Raw genomic sequence first — 18,825 nt, forward strand, 5'->3', positions numbered from 1 at the left:
GAGCAGAGATTGGCTAGAAGGCTTAAAATGGGAAAATATCCGACGGGTCCAGATTAGCAGCTAGCAGTATTGATTGGAAGACTTAGAATGAGGAATTACAGGCGGGCTCAGAGTAGCAGCAAGCAGCACTGCCTAGAGGACTTAGAATAAGGAATTACCATAAGGAACAGAGACACAGCTGCAGCTTTGCCTAGAGGGCTAAGAATGGGGAATTACCACTGGGAACAGAGACACATCTGCCGCACTGTCTAGAGGAAGTGAAACAGTTATACAAGAGCCGAAGTTCCACTTGGAACCAGACATCCAAACTAATGTCCTCCCCATCCCCATAGCCAGCTCCAACACACACACACCGATGCCAACCAAAATAGACTCATTCTCAAGTTCAGCAATCAACACATTACAGATTTCTGCTCCAGCTGTTGGAACTTAAAGACTGGAAAAAAATCTATATAAGGTGACAGACCACAAGGAAGGACGCCCGATTTACAGTGAACATAATGGCACATCGCGAAGGGATCGCGTGTGCCAGATACCTCTTTCTACATGGAGCAAGAAAGCACCAGGAACCGTGCATCCTACACCCATCGGTAAATGTTTAAAAGTCCTAAGGAATCACATGACGTCCGTACCTACATATGCATATGTTTATTAGTCTGCAGGAAGCATGTTCCCCACAAATTAATTTGCATGCAATTCAATTAATGTCTCCCAAGAATAACTGTATAATGTATTATAATGATTAGAAAAACGAAGCCCAATTTTGCCACATCCAGATATAAAAGACCTTAACTGTGGAGGTAGTAACATACTCACATGGTATTTAAATGTTCTTAATGCAGGGTTGCCAGTGATTCTTAGCAGGAGGTCAGCCCCAGCCATGCCCACCAGGGCGCATCCATTTGAAGTAGGTGGGAGAAGCGAGCACACTCGCCCAACATCAAGCAGCGACAAAGGCTGAGATGGCGGGTTGTAGCAGGAACAGAGGCCGTTGGAGGCTGGAGCCACAGAGGTTGCACTAAAAACACCCCACAAAAAGGGCTGATATCAGTAGCAGCCAAGTGTGGGGCCTAGGCCAAGGTATTTAGCCGAGGTGTGCAGGAACGGTGGGAGGGATTGGGGATTGCAGTAGATGACTAACTCATGACTATTTAACAGTCCGAGTGGCGGGCAACAGAATCTGCTCAGTAGAATAGTCTGGGGCATGAATTCTTAAAGCACTGACCGATGCAATTGGATGGTTGTGCGATCTACAGATTGGCTACAGCAGGCACAAGCTTGCAGGACAGCTTGGGTTTGGATGCCAGCATAACCTATAAAATAGCTGCACTGGAGGCACTGTCAAGCAGCTATTTGTCACTGGAGCCTAAAAAACAAGTAAGCGATGTGGCCTATCAAACAGAGCTGCCGACTTTGGGCCTTGTAAACCGCTCGACAAAAAACATCGGATAGTAATTTGACTTAAAGGCTTAACAAATATAATTATACAGTGACAGGATCGGGTGAACAAACAAACGTTCCTGGAGCAAAGTAAAAGAAGCGGGAGGAGGAAGTGGATCTGATGAGCAGAAAAGAAAGACAAGCACACGTGTTTGTTAGCTTCAAAAGAGAAAAGTCAACAACAAAAATGAGTGCACACAAGGTATGATAAATAGAGTGAAAGTGTAACAGTCCTTATGGGAGGGTACAAAATACCAAAAGGAGAGTCTATTAAGTGTACTAAGTGTAAGCATCTTCCGGGAAACCAAAGTCTTTGGGTTCCGGGGGGAGTATGGTTGCAAAGCTGAAAAGCCAGCATTTCCAAAGGACAGCAAGAGGAACCAATGAAAATGATGGGTGTTTTTTAAAGACTTAAATCCTAGATACAACATGTCTCGAAGAGACAGCGCATGCGCTGCCTAGGCGAGAACTAAAAAGCTAAAAAGCACTTCCTTAGATGTCATGCACTCAGTCATTTTGCCAGAAAGTTGTTTTGGGATGCCCTGTTCTAGTGTGTCAGTCCTCAGAGCCAGCCATTCAGCCCAAATTAGGCTCGAGCCTTGCTTAGCTTGGCTAGCCAGTTCCACCCACAGTACAAAGGAAAAGGTGTGCAAATTCATAGAGAGACGTGAACTACATATGAGTCAGAGGCCTGCCTGACCCTAAAAACATATTATTAGTTGAATGGTCACACAATTTGACATATAAACCTCACAACAAATATAAGGTACAGTTATAATAAAAGCTTTTCGACATTTGTATATGTTTTATTTCAATGCAATTGAATATATCCGTGCATTGAGTGGTATTTATGGGAAATAATTGTTTCTAAACGTAAAATTAAAGTCATGCAAGAATACTTCTTTGACAACATTGCTATGAGTTAACCATGAAAGATATCATTTTGCCCTGTTCACTGTCTATTCAGCCAACGTTGTTCGTATACTGGAAGCAATAGTATTGGCTTTTCAATCATACAGGAGTGACCATTCTGGTATAGCGCACATTCTGAACTGTGTTACTCCCCAGCCAAGTCAGAAAGGTCGCTCAAGGAAGAAAAAGGTGTCACAGTGAGATAAAAAGATTTGCCATGTTTGGTCAAGTGGGGAAGTCGGGATTTGAGCCCTTGTTTCATGGTTACACATTGTGCATTTCATCCTCTGGAAGAATATCTTCTTTATTCTCCAAGTTAATTCCAAAGTGTTCAGCTCTCTCAATACAAATATCATGTTAAATCAATCTGACACTATGTACATAAGGGTCTTTCTAGAAAAAAAAGTACAATGTTAAGCAAAGGCGAAGTCAGGAGACTTTACTTTTGTGTTATAATAGGTGGCTACCCCGACTTAGCAAAAACAAACTGAATTTACCTGTGGCAAACAACTCAATGACAGCAGTTAAAGAGACTAACAAAAGAAAGGGGCCTCTGAGATCCAAAAGAGGGTTCTCTTAGCTACACGTGTTCATAGTACATGTGACATGTTGCTGGCTTGGAAGAAACATTCATTTACGGTTTTAAGTCACAATTCTGGATAACACAATATCGTCCAGGCATAATATTCTATCCAGAATATTAGATTATTAATATAAGATTGTGAAAAAGAATACATGTAGATAAGAAATGATTTACTATTCTTAACTCCACATGGACATACCATGAATATAAGTATATGGCCAAGGTACATGTAAGGGGAGATAAGTATAACAAGTCTATACTTACCAATGTATATCTGCTTTCATGATAATGTGGTAGTTGTTATTCTGGATACAATATTATGGCAGGCTGATATTTAAAAGTCAGTATGGTTGGATAATCACTTAATTTACATGCTCTGCTTTTAGGTAAAACTGAAAAGCATATTTTATGTATCTGCTCAGCTCTCCTGCATTGAACAGTATTTGCATTTCAAGATCTGCATTAGGGAGAGAATGGCGCTGTAGCTAAGGTACTTGGCCTGGATCTGTTTTGGAGCCAGTCCCCGTAAAACAAAGGCAGCGCCCGACATGTTAGTCGAACCTGGCTCAAGTTTTCCTTGGCCCACCTGTAGAAAGTACAGATGTTGCTCGAGGTAGGCCTCTTGCCTCTTGAAGCCAGTCGCGGCCGGTGCAGATAAGTGCGGTGGAGCGGGGCGAGGAGGGAGAGTATGAGGGGGAGTCGACAGACGACGGAATAGGTTTTATTTATTTATCTTTTACCTATTCCGTCATCTGTCGACTTCCCCACTCCCACCCCACCCCACCCCCACCCCATCACGCTTACCTGCGCCAGCCGCCACTGCTTGAAGCAGCTTCAGAATTACTTGAGAGATCACCCATGGTGAAGCAGGGAAAGATACAAGAGAATCATATCTACTGACACCTCATCCCCTTTTCTTGGCTCTGAGACTGACTTGTCGGAGCCCAACAACACTCTTGGCCCGCTCAAATTCTGCACATAAATTGCACCTCCTGGCATTTCCTATATTCATGTTAAAAATGTATTTGTGGTTTCAAACTTTGAATCCCACAGAGTTGATGTCTCTGTATCTTTTTGTTTTTCCACAGGTGGATCTGTGAGAGAGAAGCGCTCCTCATCGGGGCCGATTGATGTGGAGTCACCTGGTGAGACACCAGCGAGGTGGCTACGCTGCTGTTCTAGGACTGTGGCGAAGAACCTGGCTTGTGGCGCAGCGATAGCCACTTGCATGGCTATGTGCTGGGCAGCCATGATGCACCTGGCCCGCCTCTCCCTGCGCAGCCTGGATGCGCCTTTCTTCACAGCCTGGTTTGCCACTAACTGGAACTGCCTCTTCTTCCCGGTGTTCTATGTTGGCCACGTCTACAGTACACGACCACGAGATCCCCCTCTAAAGTACTTCAGGTGAGATTGTCATCCCACCACGCACAAGAACCCTGAGGAAGATGGGAAGGCTTTGAAAAGAAATGCTAGGGAGGTGGTAGTAGGATAGAGAGAATAAAAGGGGAAATAAAATACACAAGATCTGGCAGAAGAAGCATGTGTATAATTTGATGATTGCAGGTGGGGCCCATCCATACTAATGTTTGGGGACCGGCACATATTTTTCCTCAACTGACAAAAAAAGGGAGAAACTAAGGATGAAAAGGAGCCTGAAAATCTGAGATAAATGGGCAGGGTGTGTCTGGTGGTGGATGAAAGAGACATGAGGTGGAATCAAGACTACGCAACATTGATACTTGGCAACCGTGACATACAATATCAGCAGCTGTGGCCTTCTGAGCTAAACGTTGGGCACTGGCAGTTATTATTTTACAAATTAAGCACAAAGGTGAATTGCACAATGGCAAAGGGTAGATACTCGGTGAACAAGCAGAAGTAACATAAAGGAGATGAGAGCAACGTGTTTAAGGAAGTATAGACTTTGAGGGAGAGTGGAAGCAATGGAAACAGAAATGTAGTACTGCGAGTGGAGATATTGGAAAGAAGATTGAAAACACAAGGAGAGACTGGGATGAGATTCAGGTAAAGGAGAGACATTGGGAGTGTAGATGTGCTATGAGGATGACATTAGGTACTGCAGACCTCTTAACTCACACTGCTGCCGTGTGTCACATGAATTGTGCTTCCTTCACACGGTCACCCGAAGAGGAGCCGAAATCAAATGGTGACAGGAAAAACGAGCTGAAAACTACTGTAAACAGAAGATTTCTAGCTCGTTTTCGAAAGCAGTAAGCAGCCGATGTCCATTAAGAGGTGTGAAAACATCCGAGGACATCGGCGACAGCCTCAATGACAGTCACAGCCGGTGCAGATAAGCGCGGTGGGGCGGGGTGGGGGGAGAGGTCGACGGAATAGGATTCATTTTTTTTTCTCCCTATTCTGTCAACTCCCTCGCGCCCCGCCCACACCATGCTTACCTAAACCGGCCACCACTGCTCAATGACCCTTTGTTTTTATTTTTTGGGGTTGTCTTGGTGAGGGGCAGAGTGCCTCTTTAGTAGAGGAGATGATAAGGGGATGATAGTATGGTGTGAATACAGCTGTGTGAATAGCAACACTAGAACGGAGAGGGTAGTTTTAAAAGGGGATAGAGGGGTCAATGATAGGGGCTATTGTGAGGGGGAGTGGATGTATTGTGGGATAAGAGAATGTGCTGGAAGAAACGGTGGAGGGGCCTATGAACAGAAGAGCTAAAATGATTTGAGAAGAAGAGGAGGAAAGGTGATAGTTGTAGAACAATGGAAAGAATACAGTGGCTTGGGGAAATGAAAGGTCTTGTAAGGTGCTGTCTGGAACTATAAGAACTTTGACTCCTCAGAGCTATGGTCTGTTGTCTTATTTTTCTAGCACATCACATGACCCCCACTTCAACAGCGCACACCAGATATCTTGTGTGGAATTGATGGACATTCAGCCTATTGTGGGAGGATTGGGGCGGCTCACCACGGGCGTTATTCTGGAAGTGGATATAAAAAGGTGTGGGCCAGAATCTATAACAGCAGCAAATGAGGAGAGTAGCCTGGTTACAGTGCATCGTTCGCTGTCAAGGCCAGTTGATTTATCTACCTCCAATAAGTAAAACTTGGTTTCTGTCTCAGCGTTTTTTCGAACTCCCCTGCCCTAATCTCTCTACTAGACCTCTGTTTATCCCTGGGGTTGAGTGATGGGGAGATGGAGGTATATCAGAGATAGTCTGCAAGGTGGTCTGAGAAAACGCCAATATGGGAAATAGTGAGGGCATCTCATGCTGTAGCTTTGCGGCTGGATTTGGGAGAAGGAGTATGTATACGTGCTTATTTAATAGTATGCAATTATGATTTCAGTTCCTAGGTGCCTCAAAGAGAGTCTTAAAAGACAACAGCGTACTTTGTTGAGCTCCAGCTCCGTACGAATATGCAGAGAGATTTTGGGCAATTCTATGTATAGCTGCAATGCTGGCTTTATGATGAGTGCTGCAGTCTAAGACATACACATTCATTATTTGTAATAATTGTTAATTAGCATTTATATAGTGCACAATCCAATATTAGTATGACTTCTCTGCGTTTTCAATAGTCCGTGGTATGACTTTACAAATTCTTCCTTCCTAGATTGATTCACTTTTGTTGAGATTTTAGGGAGTGTGCCAGTTTTAATGAGCTGTGCTTTATGGTGGGAGAGAGCAGAAGGCTGACCAGAATTCCTTATGTATTTTCTAAGTTTGGACAGTTACCCGCTGCCTAGTAAATCCAGTGGCGGCTCCTCCGCTGTGGCAGAGAAGCATTCCCGCCAGCAGCTGCTTAATTTGAAAAATAAAATGATAATAAAGCAGGTTTGTTATCGTTTTATTTTTATTTCCTGACCAAGTCTTGGGGCGGGACCTAATCCATGATTGTCATGGAGGAGGAGTGGTAGGCGCACTGCTATCACTGCACATGTAGGTTTGGCCGGCTGTCTCGCCTACCAGACAGCGTAAGCTGTCTATCTGTACAAACACTTATTGTCGCATTACAGTGGGCTTAGAGCCCATCTATTGCTCACCATTGGTTCGCTTTACTGTCACTCTCATTTGCTTGCTTTTTTTATTCATTAGCTTGTGTGGCCTTTCATTTTCTAGTGTTTGTCCCTCCCCTTGAGCTTGGCCTCCTTACTTGTGTCCTTCCACTGCTTACTCCCCAGACATTACTTTGTTTTGGTTCAGCCCTCAATGAGAGTGCATGTATGTTTCCAGCTGTCTCCCTTGTGTAGTTCTACTCTACCACTCTGCCCCGCTACATGTTGCTTTCTCTCGCCCGTGTGCTTCGCCACTGACACCTCCGTGTTGCCCTCGCCTGTGTGCTTCTCTTTCTTCCGCCCTTCATGTTGCTTCTGCCCACCAGTACCCCCGTGTTGCTGACTCCAAATGCACCCTCCATGTTGCTTCCCGCACACGCTTTACAAAAAAAATCTTTACAAAAAAAAATGTTTTGGCTACTTTTCTGCTTATTTACCAATCCAATTGAGATCGCACCTGTGTCATTTTATTGGCACATGCATGCATGTTGCATGCACCTACAACATGTCACGGCCAGTCGCACCATAGTTTTTTGTTTTTTTTTCTACTCTTTAGCCATGCTACACTGCTTTGAGGATGCTGTTCAGCATTGCTAAAATCCATTGCCAAAGCCAACAGATCCCAAAGGTGAGACTTATTGACTTTGCCAGTGCTTGTTTTCCGTGGCACCGTGAAGCCTACAGGTGTTTGCGGTGTTTAAAAAAGTCCAATACAAACGCAATATAAATATGTGAATGGCAGGCAATAGTTCTGCACGGTCAAACTGTGGGAGTTAGGAGGCAGGATCCCTGTAACAGGCTCTCAACTAATTGACTCACCACAGGATAATAGCATTCACGCAGGCTGTTAAGTCGGTTCTAATCGCCCAGCTCACTTTCCCTCAGGCTTACAATCCAATGCCTTTCTAGTGGGTGTTTGGTGCTCAGAAGGACAACCTGCTTAGCGACGCATAACTTAACATAACAAACATAGCATAACAAAACATGTATTTGTAAAGTGCAAATCCTCTACTTGGGACACATTGGCACCAAAATACAGAGGCTTACTGTTTCCCAACTAATTGATACTTAATGGTCTGGGTTGATATTTTTCGTATGGCTCATTTGTTTCCTTTATTTTGCTTTGTAAAGAATTGGGGTATAGGTACCAGGCATGCAAAGCCACAAAGCTCAAGGGGTACACATATTAATGATTCAGTGTATTTTTGGGGTGTGAAGCATATAGTCAAATGAAAGCTGTGATGGTTAGGACAGAGTCAATGAGTTTCGCTCCTTCTTGCAGCCCCTCCAGGCCTCCTGGACTCTGCCTGCCGGATTTGCCTCTGCCCCGTGCGTTATTGTCTCTACTCTGCTGCGCACCCTTCTGCTGCCCATTTACTGGCATTGCTCTGACTGCCTCAATTGTAGCATGATTACTACCTGGAATTGTGCCATCTGTAAACTCAGTTAGAATCACTTTTTTAGCCTGTAAGTGTGCTACCAGTAATTATTCGTTTATTTAGACCGATTGCTAGCCAGCTTCATTGTTTTGTTTACCCTTACTGACTAGTCAGCTTTACCGTTTATTTAGCCTGATTTTGATTGCACTAATATTGTTGGCGCACTGTTATCTCACCTTTTGTAACCGCCCCGTTCTAAGCGCCGTTGTGGCCCAGGAGCCGGCCCGCCTCACCGCATGCTCCTTTCTCATCGATCCTGCTGCCTGCGCCCTGCCCCACCCCCCAAGGACCTGCTTAATGGAGACCAAAGGCAAGCCCGTCTGTGTCCAGGCCTGTAGAGCACCTAGCACTAGGAACCCTGGCCCTCCTACCACCCACAGATATTCCACCGTAGAGCTACTAGCCTTGAACCCCGGACGCCACAACTCCAATGCTGCCTCACAGCTTCTTGATCTATGGTAATACCTTTTACCTGCTGACTCTGCCTCTTCCCCTGCAACCCAGGACCTTCCACCATTATGGAAACACTCATCACACCCATGGGGCACAGGGTCAAGACTGATTTGCATATGGCTGGGTTCAAACTGGAATGGCATGGTGAGCAAAAAAACGATGGATTTAGGCCCAGATCTCTGTACTGGGGTGAATGTATGACATTGTTCTGCATTCTGTCCATCAATTGTTGTTTTAACACTCATCACACCGACAGAGATTGCCCCGGAACCACTCCACTGCCTCCTGCTCAACACCCGATTTCTTTCTAACACACCATTCAAATCTGGGACACCATCACCATCCTCACCCCCAACATTATCTTCATCACAGAGACCTGGCTCAAACCCCTCATCCACCCCAAAATCACTACCGCGACACCCTATGGCTACAAGATGACTCACTGGGACCGCACCAATGAGCACGGAGGAGGCATCGCCATCATCCACAAGGAAACCATCCGCTGCACCACCACTGAAGACAGCACCACCCTGATCATGGAAAACCTTAACTACCAGCTTCAAACCGACGACAGAACTACCAACAGAGCAGTGGCGTCGTGAACCCCCCGGCTTCAGAAAAAAACCACAGCACAGAAGCCGCCCTCCTCGCTGCAACAGACGACATCCGCTCCCTTCTGGACAGAGGAGAAACAGTAGCCCTCATCCTCCTCGAATTCTCAGCGGCGTTCAACACAGTCTCTCAATCCACCCTTATACGCAGACTCCACGATGCAGGGATCCGGGACAAGGCCCTCGACTGTATCCACTCCTTCCCCTCCAGCAGAACGCAGCGGGTCAGACTCCCCCTTTCCTCTCGGCCCCTACACCAACCACCTGCGGAGTCCCACAGAGGTCCTCCCTCAGCCCCACGCTCTTCAACGTCTACATGGCTCTGCTCGCCCCCATCGTCAGAACCTACAGACTCAACATTGTGTGATACGCAGACGACACCCAACTCATCCTCTCCCTATCCAACGAACCCAATACCGCCAGACACAACTTTCAAGAGGGCATGCAAGCCGTCGCCAAATGAATGAAAAGCAGCTGCCTACAACTTAACACCGACAAAACAGAAGTACTCATTATGGGCCCAAACCCCGACGCGTGGGTCGACACCTGGTGGCCCCCCGCCCTCGGAAGCCCACCCACCCCCACGGACCAAGCACGCAACCTTGGAATCATCCTGACTCTGAGCTCAAAATAGACCGCCAGATCAACTCCATCGCATCCTCCTGCTTCCACACCCTCCGCAAGACCTTCAAATGGATCCCCCTCGAGCACAGAACGACCGTCACTCACACCCTCGTCACCAGCAGACTCGACTACGGAAACGCACTCTACGCTGGAATACACAAAAACCTCACCTGCAAGCTACAAAACATCCAGAATGCCGCCGCAAGACTGGTCCACAACCTGCCAAGACACTGCCACATCTCCCAGCACCTGCGCACATTCCACTGGCTCCCCATCGAGGCTAGAATCACCTTCAAGATTCTCAACCACGTACACAAGTCCCTCCACGACATCGGACCAGCAAACCTGAACAGCCAAATTAAATTCCACGCACTTCAAAGGATCCTACGATCATCCCAGCTCTCATACGCCATGGTCCCCCACACCAGAAAGACCAGATCGGGAGGCCGCTCCTTCTCCTTCCTCACGTCCAGAGCCTGGAACGTCCTTTCGCTCCACCTCAGACAGACAACATCCCCATCTTCGCGAGAAACCTCAAAACCAGGCTCTTCGACAGACCCCCTCCTTGATGGACTGGAACCTGCACCTCCCCCACCCCGTAGCGCCTTGAGACCCTTACGGATGAGTAGTGGCACTCAACAAACACCTGATTGATTGATTGATCTATTGCAGCTTAAGCAGGGGTGGCGTTGACACTTACAGTTATTTACGAGCCTTTCCTGTCTCCAACTCTGCAGACAAACGCTCTTAAAAACACAAAAATACGGGACACCGATAACAGAGATCAAGCAAGGAAAGTTAATTATAACAAAGAAATGAAGAGGAAAAGAGAGGGAAAGAGAAAAACGGAGAGAGAGGGCTGGAAGAAAGTGTGAAATGAAAGGCATATGAAAATAAGGAGGAAACTGACAAGAAGGAAGGGTAAAAATGATGAAAGGATGGATACAAGAGTGAATGGACTGGTGGATGTAAGGATAAAACAATATTTGCATGAGTGAGAAAAAGAAAGTGGCTGCAATGATAAAAGTCTGGGTGAATAGATGAATGGTCACGTGGATGGAGGTGTGGAAGGATGGATTCCTGGATTGATAAAAGGAGGGTGAATTGATGGATTGTTAGACCTGACATCCTTGGTGTGGTTTTCCCCTATCTTTTTTCCTCTGCCTCCTGTATTTTTGCTGTGTGCTGGATTTCGTTTTTGATGGTCTAGATGCTTTGGGCACTTTGCCACTGCTGATAAGTGCCAAAGGGCAAGTGCTCCCTCTGTAAATTTTGAGTATGGGTTGGTGTTTCCATGACTGGCTTGTTTGACTTACTACTAAGTCCCTAGCACATTGCACTTTGTGTGCCCAGAGCCTGTAAGTCAAATGTTGCTAGTGGGCCTGCACCACTGATTGTGCCACCCACACAAGCAGCCTTTCAAAGAGGTCTCAGAGCTGTCAGTCTAGTGTCTGCGCGCAGTCTCTACTGCCATATTGACCTGGCAGGTGCACCCACTTGCCCGGCCCTAACCTTCCCTTTTTCATACATGTGGGTCACCCCTAATGTAGGCCCAAGGTACCCCTGTGGGCAGGGTACCGTGTATGTAAAAGGTAGGACATGTACTGATGTGTGTGACATGTCCTGATAGAGAAATACAATGTAATTCCTTTTTCACTATTGAAAGGCTATCTGTCTCAAAGGATAGAATGGGAGTTTATTTATAATATCTCATAAGTATATTTCCGATTGGAACAAGGTAGAAAGATGGAGTTGAGTATGCCTGAACTCAGAATATAAAAATGCATCTTTTAGTAAAGATGATTTTTATATTTTGTGTTTGAAAATATCACTTTTAGAAAGTGGGTATTTTTTTGCTTAGCCATCCTGTGTGCCTCTGCTGGTTTGTGGATTGACTGTTTGGCTTTTGAGTGACAGGAGCTGGGCATTTGCATTTACTGTAGACACCCACTTTGGAAGGAGGGCAGGGGCGGGGGTTGAGGTGTGTCCTGCCTTTCCTGGATGAGTCAGGTCTGGGCTGAATAGACCCGGGCTGCATTTAGAGTAGGGGAAGAGATTTCCTGGCACCTGAATGGGCCTCGTCTGCCTTACCCAGTGCGTCTCCAGCTCCTGCCAGGAAGCTGGACCAGAGAGGACAGAACTGGTTTTGACTGACCACAGAGCCTCTCTGCCACAAGAGAACAAAGAGAAATGAAATATAAATATTGGGGCCCAGACCCCAGAACTTTAGAATACTTCTGGACTCAAGAGAAACCTCTGCAAGGAGGAAAGCTGGGAAAGCTAAAGAACTACTGCCCCTTTGCTGTGTGATGTCTGGGGTTGGCCTGCAGTGGCTGTTTTTGCCAAGGCGAGGACAAACACTTTGCTGTGTGCTGTGTATCCTGCTTGAAGAATATCTCCAAGGGCTTGGAGTAGAGCTTCCCTCCTGTTTTGAAGTCTCAGGAACACAAAGACTTCACCACCAGCTCCCCTGAGCTTCCTTGCTTGGAGTTCTGATCTGCCAAGAGGTGCCTGTTCCTGTGTTGGGCCTCTGGAGATTGTTCCTGCTGCTGGGAGCTGGAAAAGAGATGCAACTAAAGAAACGCAACACATCTGCTCCTGTTTCTGACTCATCGCCGATGTCCCGCTGAAGAAACCAAAGCAGCGCCTGCCCACTGCTGGAGAAATCCCTGCACCCCAAATCTAGTGCACTGATCTCCGAAGTCCCAGATCACCACACCGATTCTGACGCAGGCCCTGCTGTGCGACAGCAAAACCGATGTATCATGGGTCCACAGCTGCGGAGATCAACACAGCACCATTGCCGCTGTGTCAAGAACCGATGCATCTCCGAATCCTCACGCATCGTACCGGAGCGCCAAGTCTACAGCAACACCAGGGCCGCAGTAAGAAACCGATGCATCACCTCCCCTCATAGTAGGAAACCAACGCATCACCTCTTCTTCAGTAAGAAACCAATGCATCAACTCCCCTGCGTGGCAGTAAGGAACCAACGCATCACCCACCCAGTGCGCAAGGAACCGATGCATTACCTTCCCTGCGGCAGTTTTTGTTTAGGATTTTGACGCATCCAAGGTTCTTTGTGTTGAAAGTGTTGCATCTATAGCTTGCTTTGGACAGAAGTGTTTATACCTTTTAAAAAGTCATATCTTGATTATTGTATGTTGGATTGTTTTCGTTTTGATCTTGTTTGATTTAGATAAAGATTAATTATTTTTCCAAACTGGTACGGTGTCCATTTGTAGTGTTTTCACTGTATTACTGTATGTGTGCACAAATGCTTTACACACTTCCTCTGAGATAAGCCTGTGTGCTCATCCCAAGCTACCAAGGAGGTGAGCAGGGGTTATTTTAGAAGTGTATCCCACTTACCCTGCCTAGGGAGAAGGTTCCTACTTGGACAAAGGTGCAAACCATTGCCAACAAAGACCCCATTTCTAACATGGATGAAGAATGGGTGAATGAAGAATGGATGGGTAAAAGGATGTATGAATGGAAGTGTGAGTGGAAGGGTGGATGGATGTAAAACTAATTATGAAAGGGTGGATGGATGGAATGTTGAAAAGATGGATGAAAGTATGAAAAGATTGATAGATAGATGTATACATGAAAGGGTTAAAGATTAACGGAAGGCATTAATAAGGGACCTCCTCTAGAGTAGGTAGGGCTTACTCGCATCGCTCACCTAATGGCATCAGAGGTCTAGATCAAAGTGGGGAGTATTATAGTTTGCTGGCTACTCCCTTGCATCCGAGGTACCCTCGCCTACAGACCCCTCCAGATCACACCCTGGCTTGTGCATTCAATTCTCGATTATATTGCCCCACTCACCATCGACTGGAAGCACTACATCTTCCACAGGGACCTCAAATTCCACCTCTACGACCCCAAAGACATAAACAATGGCAACCTCCTGGAAAGCAGGAGCAACATCAGCCTCACCCACCTGGTCAACAATCCTACACACAGCGCTTGACACGCTCGATCTGATCTTCATCGCCAGCGACAGTGTCAAGTACAGTCATGTCACCAAACTCACCTGGACTGACCATGCAATCATAAACTTCACTATCGCAGGATCCCCTTGCACCACTGCCAAGCTTCCCGACACTTCCGACCACAACTGGAACAAAAGTGACTGACACCCAATGGACGGACACCCTCAATACCCCCCAGCCGGACCTCGCAAGCAAACTTGAACAGGCCTTCAAGAATTTTTCAGCCTGGGTCAGCAACTGCGCCAAACAAGTCACCCTTATCAAGCCTGCCAAGACCAGCAGAGCCACCAAACAAGCCACTTCGTATACACCAGAACTCAGGACAACGAAACAGAACTGCAAATGGCTAGAAAGAATATGGAGCACCAGCAAAGATCATACAGACAGAACCACCTTCAAGTCAGCCCTCAACAAATACCACCAACACCTAAAAGACACAAAAAGAGGCACCCTGGCAGACCGTATTGAAGCCAACTCTAACCACCGCAAATACATTTTCAGCATTGTCAGATAATTCTCCTGCCCGACAGCCACCGAAAACACTATCCCCTCTTCCCAGGAACTCTGTGAGACCCTGGCAGACTACTTTCCCAACAAGATATCCACCATCTACAGAAACTTGGAACCCCAACCCACTGACTTCTACAACCTCCTCACACCAATGGACTATACCCACAACCACCCACTCACCGTATGGGAACTGCTCATCACACAAAGTACCACAGCCTTCATGAACTCCATCCACTCCAGAGCACACACGAGCCTCTGCCGTCACCACTTTTCCTACCTCTGGAGCAAGAAAATCAGCAACGCAGACACCCAGCTCATCCTCTCACTCTCAGAAGACCCCTCCCCCACAACTGCATGACGAGTGTCGCTGACTGGATGTAGACCAACATCCTGAAAGTCAGCACGGGCAAGATAGAGGTGCTGATTTTGGGAACAACACCTCCCCACGTAACAGCACTTGGTGGCCCCCCCATGCTCAGACCCACATCCTCATTGACAGATCACACGCACAACCTCGGCATCCTCCTTGACAGCAAATTCCTTATGAAACGCCAGATCAACACAGTCTCCTCTGCCTGTATCCAGACCCTCCACATGCTCCGAAAGATCCTCAGATGGCTCCCCGTCACAACCAGGAAAACCATCACACAAGCCCTAGTCAGCAGCTGGCTAGACTACTGCAACACACTCCATGCAGGAATCACCTCCCAACTACAGAAGAGGCTCCAGACATATCCTCCACCTCCCCAAATGGACCCACATTACCTAACCTCAGAAACCTACACTGGCTCTCTAGCCAGAAAAGATGCCTACTGAAGATACTGACACTCGCCTACAAGGCCCACCACAACCAAGGACCAGCCTACATCAGCCTCCGTCTGAACTTCTACAAGCCCTGAAGACACCTACACTCTGCCTCCCTAGCACAAACCCCCTGCAACCGTGAAGCTACAGTGGAGGGTTCCACTTCTCCTACCCCACTCCAAGTCCTGTAACGACCTTTTCCTCCACCTCCGAACGTCGTCTTCTCTCCCAGAATTAAGAAAGGGACTTGACCTGGCTATTCGACTGATTGCACCAAGAACCATGCACCTGGATACCCTCTCGGGTGATTATCCGTGCTCTGAAATTCCAGACTGATTGGTTAATTGGTGGGAACCACAGCCACAGTTCATTGAATTAGAAGCTGCCTAGCCAAGAGCGTCTGGAACCCAAACATCACATGGTAGAGCTCTTTGGCCTGTGGTGTAAACCTCTGAAACATGAGGAACCTAACCTGGACATCCTACAATGCTAAAAGACCCTACTAATAGCAGACGTGAGCCAAACACAAAGGCTACTTATACAGCAGCCCATATGACAGTGAGCTGGTAGGTTTTGTGATACTTCTCAAATAGTTGTAAAGGAATTTAGGGCCAGATGTACGACTCGCAAAACAGCGCCTCACAATTTGCGTGGCACTATTTTGCATGTACAACAGTGTGTTTAACACTGTTTGCGATTCCCAATGGGGTCGCAAATTGCGAGGCTCATGAATATTAATGAGCCTCTCGCAATTTGCGAGCCCATTGGGAATGCAAGCCCTCCCAGGTATGGTGGCCCGCTGGGCTCAGCAGACCACCATGTCTGGGACTGCTTTTAAATAACAGTTTTTTTTAATGCAGTCCATTTTCCTTTAAGGAAAACGGGATGCATTTTTTTAAAAATATGAAATGTTTTTGTTTCATTTTTTAAGGGCAGGCAGTGGTCCGTGGGACCACTGCCTGCCCTTAAAAATTATTTTCAGAGCCTTTCACAAAGGGGAAGGGCAATTGCGGTCGCAAAACATTCGTACATGGGTTACAGAATCGCTATTTGGAAGGCAACGCCCCTTCCAAATAGAGAGTCTCCAAACACTTTTTGCGAGTCGCAATTCATTTGCTTACTGTCCGAAATGTCGCTGCTATGCTGCTGATATAGTACACTTGTTTGTCGGTTGTCCAGCACTTCAAACGGGGCTGATGTAGCCTGGCTGATAAAATCTCGCCTTGGGTCTGATTTCCAGTTATCTATAAAAGTAATCATGCTGATGAATAAGCTGGGCTATGATTTTAGCAGTAGATCATTATTTTCTATAATAATTGTATCTGCTCGTTTTTGCATAGCCAGGTCATGAATATCTCCTTAATCCCTGAAATTGACTGAATGGTGGGAGATCTTTCACCAAATATATGAATGCGAACTTGCAGTTGCTAAGGCGAGAGGCCCTCAAGCTAAAAAATCTGTGGAAAGGATCTGTGCCGGTATAAATTGAGAATATATCTTAAGTCTTACTCTCTCTTTATTTGGGTTACTGTTGTTCTTTTCTGTGTTATTATGTTAGCTGTTACTTGCTGAACTGAACCAGTTGTACATGAAAACGATACGCTTTGTATACAAAAAATTGTTTTGTGTAGTATTCAAATTTTTCTTTAATCATAGCTGACTCATAATATACATTTTTTTTTTTTTAAATGAAGGAAGACCAAAAGTATTCTTTCGAAGCCATAGTGACTTTTTTCGACTCTAATATCTTTCGTTCCTAGAAGAGTTTACAAGGAACTCTACAGTGGCATTAAAAAAAAGTATTTATTTTAGCATGGTAAGGTACCTTTCCGACAAGAAATGTGATTGGCAACAAAAGATTCCCAGGCTATACTTCTTTTCAAAAATTGCACTTATAAAGCATCTACTATCTTAAGCTACAAAAGGTGGCTAATGTCCTTGGGCTGAGGCTCCTGGCCTGCACTTGAAAAAGTCCCTTCTTACGGAGAACACTTCCGGGTTGAAGGCAGAAGCTGCTGCTTCTCCTTGTCATTCCTCTTATCATGCACGAGGTCAGTGAGAAAAGGAACACTACTCTCAGGCGCTGTAAACTTCCAAAGACTTTTGTTTAGTCGGAGCACTGCCCCTCAAAAAATCATAGATTCTTTCCTGCCAGGATAAGGACACGATTTAGAGTTGTTTGGGAATTTAAGTAAGTAGTTTAAACTCACACTGTAAGCTCTTAAGATCTTAATCATAACAACAACCTTTCGATTTGCTGGGTGGATAGTGGATAAACATCATATTGTTCACGCTCCAATAATGTCATAGTTTTAATCGGATTATTACATGCAGTTCTTAGCTTCTAAACTACAGACCATCGTGTTTCGCTCACTTTTGGAGTTTTGCTCTGATTGTAATAGATTGCAGTACAATGAGTAATCATTTAGAAAATAATTGCAAATGTGATTGCAGTAAACTCGCTGAAGGCAGCTGCCTGATCTTCTGCTGGTCCTTTCCTCTCTATTCTGAAAAGAGACGAGAGGGATGCAGACTAGACTAACAGTCTACCGACGAGCCAAAATCCTAAAACTACTTAAAATAAAATATATATATATATATTGACTAAGAGTACAAAAAATTCACGCTAGGAGAATCACCCCCAAAAGATAGAGCGTGCCCATTTTCTTCTTGCTCTGCACCTGGCGTGAATGGGTGACGCGAGGACCTGGACCAGGATATCCTGCATGGGCACCAAAGAATTGTTTTTGGGATATTTGCCACCAGAGGGACACATCGGTGAACATTTTGTGGTGGGTCAATCGGTCTGCAAAAATCACAACAGTAAGGTCCACCACAACTGCCTCTTCGAGAACAGTAAGTCATACAGGGCCATATGTAGGTAAATTACATTTACCGATTCTTAAATACCGAATTTTACCGATTCGGTATTTATGAATCGGTAAATGTAATGTAGGTAAATAATTACCGATTCGGTATATGTCGGTATTTTAGAATCGGTATTTACCGATTCGGTAATGGCAACTGGCTTCCCATTCATTCCTATGGGCCTGGAGGCCCATAGGAATGAATGGGAACCCAGTTGCCATTACCGAATCGGTAAATACCGAATCGGTAATGGGGGAGGCATCATCATGGGTGGCAGGGTGTCACATTGACACCCTGTTGCACCCCTGATTCGTCCATGTGTGCACATGTGGCGCACATACATGCCCTAAGGGCATGTATGTCTGCCACATGGCACACTTCAAATGGAAAAAAAATGCTTTTTTCCAGGTATTCATCATTTACCATCAACTTTTAGTTGGTGGTAAATAACGAATTCCCACACCAACGACACACTCCCCCTACATATCATTTCAGGATTCGGTATTTACCGAATCGGTAAAATTACCGATTCGGCAATTTTACCGATT

At 45.9% G+C, this 18,825-nt stretch overlaps 1 protein-coding gene across 1 annotated transcript in view; it reads left to right on the top strand.

The window, feature by feature from the left end:
* Window positions 1-18,825, top strand: part of LOC146798533 (solute carrier family 35 member F3-like) — a 131,022-nt gene that overhangs the window by 44,151 nt on the left and 68,046 nt on the right. Inside the window, exon 3 of the mRNA XM_085627983.1 lies at window positions 4,024-4,339. Coding sequence (XP_085484109.1) covers window positions 4,024-4,339 — 316 coding nt within the window. The remainder of the gene's footprint in view (window positions 1-4,023; window positions 4,340-18,825) is intronic.

The sequence above is a fragment of the Triturus cristatus genome, chromosome 9 (genome assembly GCF_964204655.1).
Source record: "Triturus cristatus chromosome 9, aTriCri1.1, whole genome shotgun sequence".
Taxonomy (NCBI): Eukaryota; Metazoa; Chordata; class Amphibia; order Caudata; family Salamandridae; genus Triturus; species Triturus cristatus.